Here is an 18,516-nt window from a genome sequence, read left to right as displayed (position 1 = left end):
GGCTCCATTCAGACGTCCGTATGATTTTTACGGATCCACGGATACATGGATCGGATCCGCAAATCACATACGGACGTCTGAATGGAGCTTTACAGGGGGGTGATCAATGACAAGGGGGTGATCACCCATATAGACTTCCTGATCACCCCCCTGTCAGGCTCCATTCAGACGTCTGTATGATTTTTACGGATACATGGATCGGATCCGCAAAACACATACGAACGTCTGAATGGAGCCTTACAGGGGGGTGATCAGGGAGTCTATATGGGTGATCACCCCCCTGTCATTGATCACCCCCTGTAAGGCTCCATTCAGACATTTTTTTGGCCCAAGTTAGCGGAAATATTTTTTTTTTTAGTTTTTTCTTACAAAGTCTCATATTCCACTAACTTGTGTCCCAAAAAAAAAATCTCACATGAACTCACCATACCCCTCACGGAATCCAAATGCGTAACATTTTTTAGACATTTATATTCCAGACTTCTTCTCACGCTTTAGGGCCCCTAAAAAGCCAGGGCAGTATAAATACCCCACATGTGACCCCATTTCGGAAAGAAGACACCCCAAGGTATTCCGTGAGGGGCATATTGAGTCCATGAAAGATTGAAATTTTTGTCCCAAGTTAGCGGAAAGTGAGACTTTGTGATAAAAAAAAAAAAAAAAAAAAAATCAATTACCGCTAACTTATGCAAAACAATAAATAAAAATTCTATGAACTCGCCATGCCCCTCATTGAATACCTTGGGGTGTCTTCTTTCCAAAGTGGGGTCACATGTGGGGTATTTATACTGCCCTGGCTTTTTAGGGGCCCTAAAGCGTGAGAAGAAGTCTGGGATCCAAATGTCTAAAAATGCCCTCCTAAAAGGAATTTGGGCCGCTTTGCGCAACTAGGCTGCAAAAAAGTGTCACACATCTGGTATCGCCGTACTCAGGAGAAGTTGGGGAATGTGTTTTGGGGTGTCATTTTACATATACCCATGCTGGGCGAGATAAATATCTTGGTCAAATGCCAACTTTGTATAAAAAAATGGGAAAAGTTTTCATTTGCCGAGATATTTCTCTCACCCAGCATGGGTATATGTAAAATGACACCCCAAAACACATTCCCCAACTTCTCCCGAGTACGGCGATACCACATGTGTGACACTTTTTTGCAGCCTAGGTGGGCAAAGGGGCACACATTCCAAAGAGCACCTTTAGGATTTCACCGGTCATTTTTTTACAGATTTTGATTGCAAACTTCTTCTCACACATCTGGGCCCCTAGAATGCCAGGGCAGTATAACTACCCCACAAGTGACCCCATTTTGGAAAGAAGACACCCCAAGGTATTTTGTGATGCGCATAGTGAGTTCATGGAAGTTTTTATTTTTTGTCACAAGTTAGTGGAATATGAGACTTTGTAAGAAAAAATAAAATAAAAATAATCATTTTCCGCTAACTTGTGACAAAAAAAAAAAAGTTCTATGAACTCACTATGCCCATCAGTGAATACCTTAGGGTGTCTACTTTCCGAAATGGGGTCATTTGTGGGGTGTTTGTACTGTCTGGGCATTGTAGAACCTCAGGAAACATGACAGGTGCTCAGAAAGTCAGAGCTGCTTTAAAAAGCGGAAATTCACATTTTTGTACCATAGTTTGTAAATGCTATAACTTTTACCCAAACCATTTTTTTTTTTTACCCAAACCATTTTTTTTTTATCAAAGACATGTAGAACAATAAATTTAGTGAAAAATTTATATATGGATGTCGTTTCTTTTTGCAAAATTTTACAACTGAAAGTGAAAAATGTCATTTTTTTGCAAAAAAATCGTTAAAGTTTGATTCATAACAAAAAAGTAAAAATGTCAGCAGCAATGAAATACCACCAAATGAAAGCTCTATTAGTGAGAAGAAAAGGAGGTAAAATTCATTTGGGTGGTAAGTTGCATGACCGAGCAATAAACGGTGAAAGTAGTGTAGTGCAGAAGTGTAAAAAGTGGCCTGGTCATTAAGGGGGTTTTAGCTAGCGGGGTTGAAGTGGTTAACACTGACCTTCATAGCGGACCGTCCCCTTAACTGTGACCTCCACAGTTCCCTGTCCCCTTAACAGTGACCTCCACAGCATCCCGCCCTTTTATCAGTGACCTCCACAGCAGTCCGACCCTTTAACAGTGACCTCCACAGTGGCCGCCCCTTTATTAGTGACCTCCACAGTACACCATCTCCTTAACAGTGATTTCCACAACACCCCGTTCCCTTAACAGTGGCCTGTACAGCAATCTGCCCCTTAACACTGACATCCATAGCGGACTGTCCCCTTAACTGTGACCTCCACAGCAGCCTGCCCCTAGGGTGGCCAGAGGTCCGGTTTTGGGCTGGACAGTCTGGCTTTCAGACTCCCTGTCCTCTGTCCGGTGCAGGGCCTGGACGGACACAGGGATGTGTCCTTTTGAACAGGTCATTCTCAGACAGCAGCACTGTGCTGTGTGAGTGTGAGCTGCAGGGAGAAAGTCACCCTCCCTCCCACCCATACAGCTGACCGAAGTAGATTTTTACCTTCATTTTTTCAATCACCATCGGCTGCAGAGTGGGAGGTGGCGTGGCTTAGTGCGACCTGGGGGCGAGGGTTTTAAGTCCGTCTATTGATGGTGCCCTGAATGGCCACCCTGCTTGCCCCTGAACTGTGACCTCCACAGCACTCCACTCCCTTAACAGTGTTATTCACAGCATTCTGCCCCTTTAAAGCTGACCTGCAGCAGTGAAGAAAAATGGCTGGGTTGTTATGGAAACCTGGTGTAAAACTGTGTGTATGTGGAGACTAAGGGCCTGCGACCTTCTATTGGCTGATTAGGGACATGTGACCATGTGTATGGCAGTTGGTATATGAAGGCTTCTATTGGCTAATGTTGGTCATGTGATGTGCCATATTTGCATTTTTTGGGAATATTTCGGGGACGGTGCATGCTAGAGAGCTGAAACCCAGTCTAAAATCTTCCCGGACACCTTATGTACCTGTGTGCCAAATTTCGTGATTGTAAATGCGACGGTGCGGATTCCTTTTAGTGGACATACATACACACATAGAAGATGTTGGAGAGCCTGATCAGATATATCAATATCCCCCATGAACCTGTTCTCTGTCCGCAGTAGCTTTTCTCCCCCTTACGGTCACCACGTCAGTGTGTATAATACTTAGCATTACCACTTCTTTGTGGTCATTGCACTTAAGTGCTTGGATTTCATCACTTGTTAAAGCAAATTATTTCCCCTTTGCTAGGCACCTTGAGAGAAGTTGTGGTGGCAATCCTTTTTGGTTCCTGAGGACAGCCCCACAGGTCCCTTTTATAGCAGCATAAAGATTTTTAAATAGTGGTACACTACAGTAAAAGTTGTCCATGTACAGTCTGTAGACCTTGTGAAGAAGTAGTTCCATTAGGTCCCAGACGATTTTCCACCGGCATCAAGGGTTTCTGGGCATCCTGGGGGATTTGTGTCACGGTCCTTGCCCTCATAAACTTTGAAGCCGCATGTCTAACCTGTGCTTCTCTCACAAACTTTGAATAATTTAAAGCCATACCTGGCTGTCTTAGAATATACTGATTAAGGGTACATTCACACGACTGTGTGTAATCCTTTCCGTTTTGCGGTCCGCAAATAACGATACCATGTGTCCGCATTTTGCAGACGAATGACTTCCGTTTGTGTTCCGTATGTTTGCGGACCATAAAAATGGAAGGAAAAAAAAGAGTGAGAAAACAATGAAATAATTATTTTAGGCCTTCAATAATACAGAAACGGATCCGCAAAAAACGGATGACATACGGAAACCATTCAGTATGTCATCCGCGATTTGCGGATCCATTGACTTGAAAGGGGCTGTGGATCGATCTGTGCGGACAATAGTAGTACAAGCTTTATATTTTTGCGGACTAGAAATGCAGAAACACGTATGCGGACAACATACTGAATGTTGTCCGCACATTTTATTCACCCATAGGAATGAATGGATCCGCATCTATTCCGGAAAAAATGGGGAACAGATGCGGATCTGACGCGGGTAGAATTATACGGTCGTGTGAATGTACCCTTAATGACAGTCAGATTTTAAAACTTACAAGGGATTTATCCACTCCAGTTTGAGTATAGGATTTTAGAAAAGTGTCTCTCCATTCAAACGTCCGTAGTGTATTGTGGATCCGCAATTTACCTGGCAGGCACCCCCATAGAACTGCTTATTCTTGTCCGCAATTCCGGAGCCGCGGACCGGAAGATCGGGGGCGCGCTCCGGAAATGCGGACAGGACACTGTGTGTTGTCCGCATCTATTTCTGCCCCATAGAGAATGAATTTTCAATTTGCGGAATGGATGCAGACCCATTCATTCTCTATGGGACCGGATGTGAAGCGGAGAGCACACTATGTGCTCTCCGCTTCCGCATTTGTGGAGCGCAGCCCCGAACTTCCGGGTTTCGGCCCCGAACTTCCGGTCTGCAGCTCCGCAAAAGATAGAACATGTCCTATTCTTGTCCGCAACTGCGGACAAGAATAGGCATTTCTATAGAGGGTGCCGGCCGGGTGTGTTGCAGATCCGCAACACACCATGGACATGTGAATGGACCCTAAATCTGTGTTAGTGAGCACTTCTCCTTTGCCGAGATAATCCATCCCACCTCACAGGTGTGGCATATCAAGGTGCTGATTAGACAGCATAAATATTGCACAGGTGTGCCTTAGACTGCCCACAATGTTTTTCTCAGTGTATATATAATGCGCACTGATATATTTATAGAAGTAATTGAGCCTAGTCCCCTTGAAAATGACTTGTCTTGAAAGAGTGACATCCACTGCAACATATACCTCCCTATAGGCATTTAGTGGGAAATGTCCATAATATTTATTTATGGAATAGCACAGTCTGTTGACTGGTTCCATACCTTAAAACCAAAAAAGAGGCCAAACGGACACTCTTTTTGGCTTCTGTCAAATGTATGGAACGGTGTAATTTTTTTTTAGATTACAAAGCTGGGTCCTTTGTGTTGTCTTCCGTCTTCTCTCTCACAGCTTACTCCTAATGAAGGGAAAAAAATAACAGTATAATGCGCTCTTCTGTAGTCCAAGGGAATGTATTCATGGGTACTTAGCTTGAAAGAGTATAATTAAGTCTGCTTTAGACAGGTGCCCATATTTAAACATGAGTAAAATATCCCCGGGGATATTCAGTAAACTTCTCCCAGTGTTGGTTTTGGCTTTCTCACAGGTGAATCTGTCTTTCAGTTCAGGATGCTGAATGTGTGCAAAAGGTAACAATAGATTATCGTCTTAGGGGAAAAAAAGTTAATTTGCTTAAGAAGTAAAGTATAAAATACTTGTTAATTTTGGTAACATTTACCAGATGCAGGACTGAACGACCATATTCCCAATCTATGGGATTTTATTACACAAACCGGTTTATAAAGGAAAAGGTGGAATTTATCATTTGCAGTGTTTTTTGTGTCTTTTTTTAGTTTTTCATTTGTTTGTGCTGCTGTGCCTAATTTATGAAATGCTGCACGGTAGTAATGAATTTGGCGCAAGTGCTGTGTGGTTTACGGATCTGTGAAAGTACACCTGGGGTTTGGCTGGTGTAGAATTGCGGCATTTTTGCGAATTTTGTGACTGTCTCTGAAGATGAAAATTAGACTTAGGCCTTAATACCAGTCCACTTTTGAAAGTGGTGTGGGGTGGTGCAGGAGGCCAAAAGTTGTTGCGCAAAGAGTCGAGTGTGCCAGCACTAGTGGCATTTTAAATAGGTTATTCGACACTAACAAATGCTCCCCCATATGCTAGGCCTTTCACACTGATTCTTCTTACCTGGCTCCCGGTGGTGACGGGGACGAGCTTCCCTAGCATTGCGGGTGATGCTAGAGAGGCTTGTCCCCGTCACCGCCTGCCATTGGCTGCTCCCCCGACACCAGATATTTTAATCCGCGCACAGGGAGAAGCAGCAGCGGTGACCAGGAGCGACACGGGGAGCCACGTAAGTAGAATCAATGTGAGGGGCCCGGCCTATGGGGGAGAATTTGTTAGTGTCGGATAACCCCTTTAACAGATGAAAACTTGCTTTCCAGATTTCATAGTATAGTATAGTATACATGCATATTTTGTGTACTGCCCATCAATGCCCCTAAAACTGCTATGAAACAACCCTTTTGGTGGTCTGGGTCACAGAGATGTCCCATGAAAAACAGAAACGGTCAATATTATATACAATATTTTGGGATGCACTTGGTTGAAGGAAATATTGTATTGGTGTATTTTAACATGCTTATTCTGTAAGCATAAGAGTAACCAAAGACTACAGTGCAAAACCATGGTAGAACACTTGTGGTTGTATGTTGGGAGTTCTGACCTAGCAGCATTTTACTAGGCCTATGTGAATATACCATAAGTGGTTCAAAACAAGATAACTATAGACCTTATGTCCATGTTATTTCCCTTCAACGTAGGACTTCACATGTTTTCTGGAGACAGCTCTGGACTGATTATCATGTGGAATACAGGCATCAGCAGAAGTTCCCAAAAGAACCCAGTTGAACTCTGGAGTATTTTGAAGGTAAAATTGTCAAGTTGTGAGAATTGTCCAGTTTTGTATGGTATAAATCTAGTTAACTGTTAGCTTGACATCCTTTACTAACATTTTAATAAAAGTCTGTAGACACCTTTGGTGGCATTTTTCTGTTATTGCATTCTACCCCTTTTGGGCTAAAAATCATTGTTGAAGGTGGTCTTTATTTAAAAATTTCAACCATTACTACTGCAGAGTATCAGCAGCTCTTCCTGAATTGAGCTATAAGGAGCAGTCAGGAGTTCAAAGATATGTACTGCACATGAGCAGTCAGGTCTCACTGTTAACACAAAGCCTGCTACTCTGCAACTAAAAACTGAGTGACATCTTTACTCAAAAAACTGCTGAACATCTTTAATAAAGACCAATTGGAAAACAGATTTGTAGCCCAAAATGTAGTAATAAAAAAATGCCCACATGGTCCTCCATAGCTTTTAAAGAGTAACTAAACCTTTGAGTAAATTTTTAATAAGATGTCCTTAATGCCCTGCTCAGCGGTATATGAAGTATGGACTGTGAAGTTTATGAGTGCATATTGCTGCTCCTGCCTGTGCCTCCCAGAGGTTTACTAACTCCTGGCTAAGAGTCCTGCATGTCAGCTCTTAGCTTAGCAGAGCAGGCAGAAGCCCACTCCGCTCAGCTAATCCTGGCATAATATATGGGTACAGGGTGCCCATGTGCTATGGCAGGAGTTAGTAAACCTCTGGGGGGCATGGGCATGAGCAGCAATATGCGCTCCTGCCCGTACTCGATGTGCTGCGGCCCCATTCATAAATTTCACAGTCCGTACTCCGTACACCGCTGAGCTGTCAGCGGTGTACAGAGAACGGAGTTTTAAGCACACAGGAAATGGTGCTCTTTAGGGAGGTAAAAGTATTATAAAAATACAAAATTAATTTAAAAAATATATTAGAAAAAGTTTTTATTAAAAAATTTGTCTAAGGTTTACTTGATCTTGAAAGCATTTTTCAATTTGTGTGTCATTATAATACAGGGTGGGCCATTTATATGGATACACCTTAATAAAATGGGAATGGTTGGTGATATTAACTTCCTGTTTGTGGCACATTAGTATATGTGAGGGGGGAAACTTTTCAAGATGGGTGGTGACTATGGCGGCCATTTTGAAGTTGGCCATTTTTAATCCAACTTTTGTTTTTTCAATAGGAAGAGGGTCATGTGACACATCAAACTTATTGGGAATTTCACAAGAAAAACAATGGTGTGCTTAGTTTTAATGTAACTTTATTCTTTCATGAGTTATTTACAAGTTTCTGGCCACTTATAAAATGTGTTCAATGTGCTGCCCATTGTGTTGGATTGTCAATGCAACCCTCTTCTCCCACTCTTCACCCACTCATAGCAACACCGCAGGAGAAATGCTAGCACAGGCTTCCAGTATCCGTAGTTTCAGGTGCTGCACATCTCGTATCTTCACAGCATAGACAATTGCCTTCAGATGACCCCAAAGATAAAAGTCTAAGGGGGTCAGATCGGGAAACCTTGGGGGCCATTCAACTGGCCCACAACGACCAATCCACTTTCCAGGAAACTGTTCATCTAGGAATGCTCGGACCTGACACCCATAATGTGGTGGTGCACCATCTTGCTGGGAAAACTCAGGGAACGTGCCAGCTTCAGTGCATAAAGAGGGAAACACATCATTAGTGTGTGAAGAGTGGGAGAAGAGGGTTGCACTGACAATCCAACACAATGGGCAGCACATTGAACACATTTTATAAGTGGTCAGAAACTTGTAAATAACTCATGAAAGAATAAAGTTACGTTAAAACCAAGCACACCATTATTTTTCTTGTGAAATTCCCAATAAGTTTGATGTGTCACTCTTCCTATTGAAAAAACAAAAGTTGGATTCAAAATGGCCAACTTCAAAATGGCCGCCATGGTCACCACCCATCTTGAAAAGTTTCCCCCCTCACATATACTAATGTGCCACAAACAGGAAGTTAATATCACCAACCATTCCATTTTATTAAGGTGTATCCATATAAATGGCTCACCCTGTAGATTGTAACCTTGAAAAACATTTTAACCTTAATTCGAATAAATATTGGTTTATATAATTTATGTGAAAGCGGCTTTGGACAACCGATATTAAAAACGTACAGTTGATGAGCCGATCTGGAATTTTTCTATTTGGACACCGCAGTCTTGGAGTGGCCAGGACTTTCAGAATGTATTAATTTTTTTACAATCTAGATAGTGAGGTAGTGGAACTGGAAAGTAAAAAAAAATTGTTAATTTATGTTGGTCTGTGAAAAGAAACATTGTTATGCAGTATTTCCCCAGACATGTTAATGGCTTTGTCTCATGAAGAGAACCTCTGATCATATGCCCTAAATGAAGAGAACCCCTGATCATATTGCCCTATTAGGTTCGCACTTCCGGGTCCGCATTTCCGTTCCCGAAAAAAATAGAACATATCCTATTCTTGTCCGCAATTGTGGACAAGAATAGGCATATTCTATTAGTGCCAGCGATATGCGGAACGCACATTGCCCTGTCTGTGTTTTGTGGATCCGCAAAACACGCTACGGACGTGTGAATGGAGCCTAAGAGGGTCCCTTCTCTGGGAGCCAGAAAAGAGAACCGTCTTGTAACAGCAGTTCCCATTGTAGGCTTTGAGCATATCCATGTATAACATGGATTACCCTCTGTCCAAATAGAAGTAATAAAAGTTGTACAAGTTTTTTTGCCTTAATATTTTTTAGCATACTGTGTCATTTTAGGAAATAAAAGAAAGTGACATGAAAGGAATTGCTGTGAATCACTTAGAAGTTCATCCAAATGGAAGGCGCCTGTTGATTCATACAAAAGACAGTACAGTCCGAATCATGGATCTTAGAATGTAAGCAGTTTTCCCCTTTTGTGTTTCAGTTTTGTCTATTTGGCTGTCAAGATGCTTTTCTCTGCTGTTAAAGTGGTTATCCAACCCCTGAAATGCATCCCCCATATGCCCAGGCCCCTCACACATATTGTACTTGCCCTGCTCCCCGGCACCTGCGTTTTTTCTGAAGCCTACACGGTTGCCGTTGCATCTCCCCGTCGCGATGCGGAGATGCAAAGGCGGCCATGTGGGCTTCAGAAGCGATGTGGGTGCCGGGGAGCATGGTAAGTTCATTGTGTTTGAGGGGCCCGGGCATATGGGAGGGCATTTCAGGGGTTGGATAACCCCATTTTGTCTTCTATTATCCTCTACTGATCCATTTTTTTCTATCTATGTATCTACTTACCTATTTATCTATTTCTTTTATATCTATTTATCCATCCATCCACTGTTCCGCCCATCCATCGTGATCTATGTTAAAAGGGTTTCTGTGTTTTTATTTTTTTTTACTGATCGTATCTGATCAGTGGGGGTCCGACACCACTGCCGATCAGTTGTTTTAAGAAGGCACCAACGCTGCTGTGAGTGCCGCAGCCTTCTCGCAGCTTCCCAAGCACAGTGCTGTACATTTGGATATCGGCTGTGCTTGGTATCACGCTCAATCCCTTTCACTTCATTGGGGCTGAGCTGCTCCTAGGCCACATGACACATGAACATGTTGTCACTCACCCTAGGAAAATCTGAGAGAAGACTGCGGCACTCACAGGAGTGCTTCTGCCTTCTCAAACAGCTAATTGGCGAGGGTCCCAGGTGTCAGACCCCATCCATCAGATACTGATAAACTATTCTGAGGATAATCGGTATAAAAATCCCAGAAAACCCCTTTAATAGTCATCTCTAAATAACTAATATACTGATGCAGCAAATCAAATTAAGGGCTTGTTCATATGAACGTGTGATGGCCGTTGCCGTATTGTGGACCACATTTGCAGATCCGCAATACACAGGCACCGTTCCGTGTGCATTCCGCATCACGGATGCGGACCCATTCACTTCAACGGGTCCGCAAATCCGGAGATGCGGAACGGAACACTACGGAAGCACTACGGATAATGCTCTATCTTTTAGCGGTACGGAGGGATCGCGGGCCCATTCAAGTGAATGGGTCCACGATCCCCATGCGGCTGTCCCACGGACAGTGCCTGTGCATTGCAGTTTGTGGTCCACAGCATGGGCACGGGCTTCACACGTTCGTCTGAACAAGCCCTAATACTGTAAGTCAGTCTTCAAGAATAATCTAGACGGTCTGCAAGTATATAAAATGACGGTTGCAGACAAGGCTATTTAAAGAACTCTTTTCTACTGTCGCGAAGAAGTGAACTGGACTGGCTAAGGCCACTTTTGGACATCTGACGTCTAGCAGCACATGTTAGAACAGTACCTGGTTGTTTAATACCCTAGTAGGAATCATGTCTAATTTCTTGTGCTCTTTAATTCTGTTTTAGACTGGCTGCAAAGAAATATATTGGAGCCACAAATTACAGGGAAAAACTTCGCAGTGCCTTAACACCTTGTGGAACATTTGTCATAGCAGGTAGTGAAGATGGGGTTGCATATGTGTGGAATGCGGAAACAGGTGAGACATTTTTAGTTTTGTTTGGTCAATGCAATGTACTATGAACAATAGACTGGTACACATCTCTTATTTTATGCAGTTACTTTAACCTGTTTAAATTCTAATACTGCTTATAAAGTCAGGGTGTGTTTTATTTTATTGTAGGAGACCAGGTAGCAAAGTATACAGCGCTGTCATATACAGCCCCACTTCGAGATGTGGCCTTTCACCCTCATGAACACATGGTGGCATTTTGTGCCTTTGGACCAAGCCAACCAATCATTGTATACATTTATGACTACAAGGGTGAGCATGAACACTGATTCTGTATTGTTTCTGCTAACACAGCATCCCTTCTTGCATAGAAGACTTGTTTACCCAGAACAGAAGTATTCTGTTCTTCTGTCCCCTGATGTCTACTATTGGAAGGGATTTAGGAGGCTCCCATACACGTTAGATGGTTAGCTAGTCCCAACAACATTTTTAGGTTCAGACAACATACATCTAATGTGTATGGCCAGAATAGTTGACAAATTGGAAGCTTCTGTAACTTCTACAATTTAAAATAATACAAAATATTTATACAGTCTAATTATTTTACAGTCTAACAAGCAAACTATATAGCATAATACTGTTGAAAACACAGGAGCTTAACCCTCTTCCTGCCAAGGACGTTTGTCATACATTCTTGCAGGGTGGGACTTCAGTAGCCAACGACGCATGAGATGCATTCTTTCTACCACTACTACTTTTTCAGGCTGTATAGCAGCTAGAGATAAGGCGAAGGTCACAGTGCTAGCCACTATACAGGCCAAGATACAGTCGGGTAAAGTGGGAGTTGCATGTGCCTCTCACCTCCAACCCGGTTTCTAAAGGTTTTATTTCCGGCAGTATGGCTACTAGCATAGCGATCCCAGTCTTTCTTTAAAGGGATTGTCTCATTTCAGCAAGTGGCATTTACCATGTAGAAAAGTTAATACAAGGCACTTTACTAATGTATTGTGATTGTCTATATTGCTTCCTTTTCTGACTGAATTCATTCTTCCATTGCATTATACACTGCTCGTTTCCAGAGGTTACAGCCACTGCTGCAGCGCTTATACTCACTCCCACAGTCCTGATCACAATTCATTAGTAATTGCCCTCCAAATTAACTTTGTCTACATGATAAATGCCATTTGCTGAAGTTAGAAAAACACCTTTAAAGCATAGATTCTTATCTTAAAAACGTGGCTCATATTTTTAGCTACTATAGAGACATAGAGAGAGAACCATTTATAGCAAGGAAGTATCTCATGTGTGTTAGACTAGTGAAGTACCACTCTACTGTGATTTGTCTTTGGCAATTAAAAGCTTAATCCTCTGTGGGTTTTGTATTTAGAAGTTTACAGTCCAGAACAGTTCCTGAACTGTGGAGGGAAAGGGAGGCCAAGGAGTGTGTGCTGACAAGATGCATCGAAAGGAGGAGGCATAGATACCCTGTCCTTGTATAAGTCTACTTGACCACAGTGGGGAGGGGTAACATGAAGTGCTGCGCAGATTATCATCTTCATAGAGCATACCTGTAATTGTCACATATGAAGGGGTCCTTTACCTCCAGAAAAGGAGCCAGAAAAGGATAGTTTGCTCATCTAATTATCCCTCTGCAGCCACTTTGGCCATTTATTGATGCCATGACCCAGATGTTTATCAGTGTCTGGATCACGGCGTCAAAAAAGTCACAACAAATATGCACATTACGCACATAAATGTGAATAAAGCTTACATTTTCTACTGCCTTCATCCTGTTTGTACCTGATTTTTAGTATAAAATATGCTGACCACGTCTCTAGCGATATCCTAATGTAATAGTGATTATCACTAGAGAGGGGTTAAAAAAATAGTTATTTTACTAAAAAGAAACTATGTACATGGATAATCGGAGGCCATAAATACATATACATAACCAAAAAGAACTAAATTGACCCCTAAAAACTACATTTTTATTTAAAGGGAACTGTCACCTGGATTTTACTTGCTGAGCTAATAACATCACCACATCAGTCTCCACAATTTACATTAAAATATACTAGTATTACTGCCCTGTGTCTTTTATTTGGTCTATTAAATTGGTTTTAATATGCAAAGTTCCTCAATAAGGAGCCCAAGGGGACGTCCCTACGGCAGTTGGAGCCCAGTTGTGCCCATTACTTCACACCGCAGCACCGCCCCACTGCTAATTTATTCACTGCTCATCGCTGACGTAATGTTTGTGCAGCGCCCGTAATCCTGCGCATGCGCTCTATATACACATGTCAGCGTCTGCGCGGTGTCCTGGCATCGGCCTCACAGAACTCATTGGGCATGTACCAGTTTTGCCACTCTTGCTTCTCCGTCCTCCGCTCGCCCGGCAAGTTGCGCCGCTCCGCTCTTCCTTTCCGGGTCGAGCGAAGATGGCGCATGCGCAATGACTTCTGTGAGGCCGATACCAGGACACCACGCGGGCCCTAACATGTGTATCCATGGTGCATGCGCGGGATTACGGGCGCTGCACAAACATTACGTCAGCACCAGTGGACATTTCAGCATGACAATGACTCAAAACACACAGCAAAAGTGGGGAAGAAATGGTTAGCAGACAACAACATTAACGTTTTGGAGGGAGCTAAAGATCACGGTGATGGCGAGAAGACCCTCCAACCTGAAAGAGTTGGACCTCATTGCTAGAGATGAATGGGCAAAAATACCTGTGGAGACATGCAAAAAGCTGGGCTGCAATTATAGGAAGCATTTGATTGCTGTAATAGCCAATAAAGGCTTTTCGATTGATTATTGAGAAGGGTATGAATAATTTTGGACTGGACACTTTTTGCTCAAATGTAAATAAAAGCTGAAATTATTTTTTTTCCCCCACAATAATGCCTCTTGTACATCGTCCTATTATCTTTTGGGAGACACCCATGTAATTTCCCATCAAAAAGTTACTTGCTGGATGTATAAAAGTAACTTTAAGTCAAAATTTGCCAGGGGTATAAATAATTATTGGCAGCACTGTAAGTGAACCAAAAATAAATAAAAAATGTGCAACCTGATACGGAAAAAGGCCACCAGTAAATGTTCAGGTAGGGTGGGTAGAGAAAACCATATGAGACGAGCATTTAACCCTATTGTGGCCCTGCTGAATCCTCAGTCCGGGGATGGCCCCTAAAGGTGGAGTCTCCTCGAGCCTAACCTGGGTGGTCCTAGTAAGCCCTAAATGGGTTTCCCTACTGTCACCCACCTGGGTTCATCAAGGGGTTGTGTGGTTTTTCTACATCTTGAGACCATCACATGTGTCTGCATCATGCCCTGACCTATGGGGACGCATGTGTTGTTTTTGACTGTCCTTAGTACACCTCCTCTGTGCCAATTTCCTGTGATGTAATGTACCATTTCTATTATTTTCAATGTTTCGGTATAGCTGTTGTTTGTTGGGCCTGTACTTTTTCCCACACAACCCCTTGATTAACCCAGGTGGGTGAAACGCGTTGGAGCAGTAGGGAAACCCATTTAGGGCTTACTAGGACCAGCCAGGTTAAGTACGGGGAGACTCCATCTTTAGGGGCCATCCCCGGGCTGAGGATTCAGCAGGGCCACATTAGGGTTAAATGCTCCCCTCATATGGTTTTCTCTGCCCACCCTACCTGAACATTTACTGGCGGCCTTTTTCCGTATCAGGTTGCACATTTTTTGGTTTTGTTTGTTCACTTACCTTGTGAAGATTTGTATAGAGGTGGCCTGCGTTGTTAGGTCCTTTTAAATTGATTAAATAAAAATTTTGTTTTTAAGGGTCAATTCAGTTCTTTTTGGTTATGAAAAAAAAAATAGGCTATGTCATGGTTATCATGTTGGTTAATTAGTTGTATAACTTCGGATATTTGGGGAGTAAGAGCCATTTTCGAGTGCCTGGTAATAACTCCTAGAGACCTATACACAGAATTACTAATGCTGGAGATGGAAAACGGGTAAGCCTGTTATTCTACATAGTAAATTAAAAGCTGCCTCCCACAAAAGAGATGCACCGGGCAAAACCTCCACCTGTGAACTAGAGTTCCTTTTTGTCCACATTTCCACCAACATGTCGCAGAGTAATTAATAAGAGGTATGAGCAATTCTATTCAGTATCGCCACAGCTCTTCCTATTCTATATGGCATGATTAATGTAAGGCCTCATGCACACGACCGTTGTTTTATTCCATGTCCGTTGTGCAGTTTTTTCGTCCTTTTCTGCGCACCAATTGACTTTCAATGGGTCCGTTGAAAACTCGGCTAATGCACTGTTTGTCATCCGCGTCCGTGATCCGTGGTTCCAGTCTGTCAAAAAAATATAACCTGTCCTATTATTTTTGCGAAAAACGGTTTGTGGACCCATTCAAGTCAATGGGACTGCTAAAAACACGGAGGCACACAAGATTGTCATCCGTGTCCGCGTCCGTTTTTTTCCTATCATTTGCATGGCAAACCTGTCTTAGATTTTTTTTTTACTTTCCTTCATGTCTGGTGATCCTCCAAAAATAAAGTAAGACACATGGAAACGGAAACGGATCACGGAACAACGGAACCCCATTTTGTGGAACGGAACACAACAACGGTCGTGTGCATGAGGCCTAATGGGAACATTTGACCGCCCAGTATAATGCGGATTTCCAGCTGTCCATAGTGAATTGCTCCCCTAGTTCCTCAGTCCATTTCTCAATGGAAGGGGTTCTGAGGATACTGTAGAAAGAACGCTAGTATATTTAAGACTCAAGAACAAGTAACTGTTTAGGGCGTTTAATAGAGTACAGCGAATTATACATTTGGGGATATTGGTGAGGGAGGGGGTAGTTTGTAACTTGAAACCAAATTTTTTCTTTCTGCTGGCTAAGATCCAGACTCCTTATCAGTATATCCCACTTCAGGTCAGCACTGAACTGGGATATAGGGATTTCTGTACAGAATAATGGAACAAATTCCATTATTCTGTACAAGTTGCAATCTCATGATTGCAAGTTGTGGTCTACTTGGGGAACAACAAAAAGTAAAAACGTTTGGAAAAATATAAAAATTTCAGGCCCCCCCCTTTCCCCAAAATAAAGATAAAAATAAACTATTAAAAAAAAAATAACATTATGGAAGGAAGAATATTCTTATGTCACTGATCATCCCGAAACTTACATATCTGATGCAAGTCCTCCCTATCAATATCCCTAATTCATATTTTGCTTCCTTAAACAAGCATATCCGTAAATTTATCTGGCAAGGCAAAAATCCCCGTATCTCCTTCGATACCTTAACTAAACCCAGAACCAGAGGAGGTATTGGCCTTCCCGATCCTAAATCCTATATGCAAGCCATTCAACTTTCCAGAGCTATTGATTGGATTAGGGAGCCCACACATAAATCCTGGCTCATGCTAGAGACTGCTCTCCTCCCCTCCTCCCCCAGGGCTTTGTTGCTGGCTGACAGGCTACCCCCGTCCCAGTCCTCAATACCTAACCCTATTGTACGCAGCACCTTAAGGGTCTGGGGTGGCCTCTCGTCCATCAGCGGAGCTCCATCATCTCTTACCTCGCTTATGCTCATAAAATACATAATTAGTTTGGCCCCCAAAGAACTGAGAGATAGCTGCCCGGTGCTTATTAGGTCCTCATCGGTCCCCATAACCCATCTCCTAGATACAGAAGGATGTATCATCTCTGATTCGGAAATATGCAAACTTCTGGGGACACAGATCCATAATCCCACCCTGTTGCGCTTTCTTAAGACCGAGACACTCAGTAGGGTTAAACATTCTCAAGTATTGGAAGAAACAAAATGGTTGGTGGAAATGCTAACCAGCAAGCGATACCCTCCTAAACCCATCTCCACAATTTATAGGCACCTGAAATCCCCTACCTCCTTTGTTAAACCAGCAATAGTAGGCAAGTGGGAAAAAGATCTACAAAGATCACTGACACCTCAAGAAACTTCAAGAATCTTAATCCTACCTCACAAAGTATCTAGATGCATTCGTGTCCAAGAAAACGGTTACAAGATTCTTATGCAATGGTATAGAACCCCAGATAAAACCTATAGATATAGTACGTCAGCCTCTGATTTGTGTTGAAGATGCCATAACACCAAAGGAACCTTCTTACATATTTGGTGGGCTTGCGAAAAGATTAACCCATAGTGGCACACAATCATCAAAATATGTAACCAGATATGTGGGTCATCCCTCCCTTGTTCTCCTGAATTGGCACTGTTATCTTTAGGGGTGGAAAATCTAGACAAACATAGTAGAACCCTCTTCACTCTCCTTTTGGCAGCGGCTAGATTGCTTTTACCTACCCACTGGTTATCCTCTGAAATCCCCAGTACTGAACACTGGACGAATAAAGTCGACCAGATTTATAGACTAGAGGAAATTTCACACTGGGAGGCACAATCTAGACCTTCCTTCCTAAAAACTTGGACACCCTGGAAGCGTTACAGAAACTTCTCCTAGGTATTGATTCCTTGAAGCTTTTATAGCTTTCATGACCCTCTCTAATACACCCCTCCAGGTAACAAAGTGCTTTCAATTCATATCACTCCCCCCTCCCCCCCCCTCCCTCTCATCCCCCCCCCCCACCTGCGCACATGGAATATAGAATTGTTACCTTTATTTTTGCACTTTTATGCTTAACTTGACTTTGCTGTCAAGTTTATATTTCTTGCTGATACCTGTCAAGTTTTGGCTTAACAGCCCCTTGGTTTCTTGTTTTTATATGTGACACCTTGCTTTAGGTGATCTTCGCTTATGATTATGCCACATGTATTGTTGTACGCCTTACTTATTGGATAATGTACTTTGCCTTGAAAAAATTGAAAACAATAAAAATTTTCAATATAAAAAAAAATAAAAAATAACATTATGGGCAAAACACCTGTACTATTAAAATATAAAAATGTTATCGCATACGGTGAATGGCATAACGAAAAAAAAACCTGCAGATTTGCAGTTTTTTCATCACTTAATCTCCCCCCAAAAATTGAATAAAAAAGTTATCAAGTTATCATACACAATTGTATTATTAAAAACTATTTTTTTTCCGGGACAATATGATCCCACACACCTCTCCATAAACATAACTATAAACAAAAGTAATGGGGGTCCGAATATGGCGATGAAAATTAAAAAAAAAGTTTTTTTTTCTAAAAGCTTTTATTTTTTTGCAATATTTAAACGCAAGAAAAACTATACATATGTGGTATCGCTGGATTCCTACTGACCTGGAGAATAAAGAGCACAAGTCCGAGCACAGGAAAAAATTAATTTAAAAAAACTACCTTTTTTTTTTTTTTTTTTTTCAATTCTACCCCAGTATTTTTTTTCACCGCTTTCTACTGCAAACTATGCTATATTAAATGCTAGCATTAGAAAGTACAACTTGTCCCGCCAAAAACAAGCCCTCATACGGCCAGCAGCAGATTGTGCCGTCTAAAC

General features: G+C 42.2%; 1 protein-coding gene across 1 annotated transcript in view; it reads left to right on the top strand.

Annotated features, from left to right (window-relative positions):
- Nucleotides 1–18,516, top strand: part of AHI1 (Abelson helper integration site 1) — a 210,209-nt gene that overhangs the window by 55,601 nt on the left and 136,092 nt on the right. The window contains exons 14-17 of the mRNA XM_044291599.1: nucleotides 6,467–6,573; nucleotides 9,336–9,454; nucleotides 10,939–11,069; nucleotides 11,214–11,354. Coding sequence (XP_044147534.1) covers nucleotides 6,467–6,573; nucleotides 9,336–9,454; nucleotides 10,939–11,069; nucleotides 11,214–11,354 — 498 coding nt within the window. The remainder of the gene's footprint in view (nucleotides 1–6,466; nucleotides 6,574–9,335; nucleotides 9,455–10,938; nucleotides 11,070–11,213; nucleotides 11,355–18,516) is intronic.

Source organism: Bufo gargarizans, chromosome 4 (genome assembly GCF_014858855.1).
Source record: "Bufo gargarizans isolate SCDJY-AF-19 chromosome 4, ASM1485885v1, whole genome shotgun sequence".
NCBI classification, from domain to species: Eukaryota; Metazoa; Chordata; class Amphibia; order Anura; family Bufonidae; genus Bufo; species Bufo gargarizans.
Note: the sequence above shows the minus strand (reverse complement) of the source record. Positions and strands in the feature narration are given on the sequence as shown.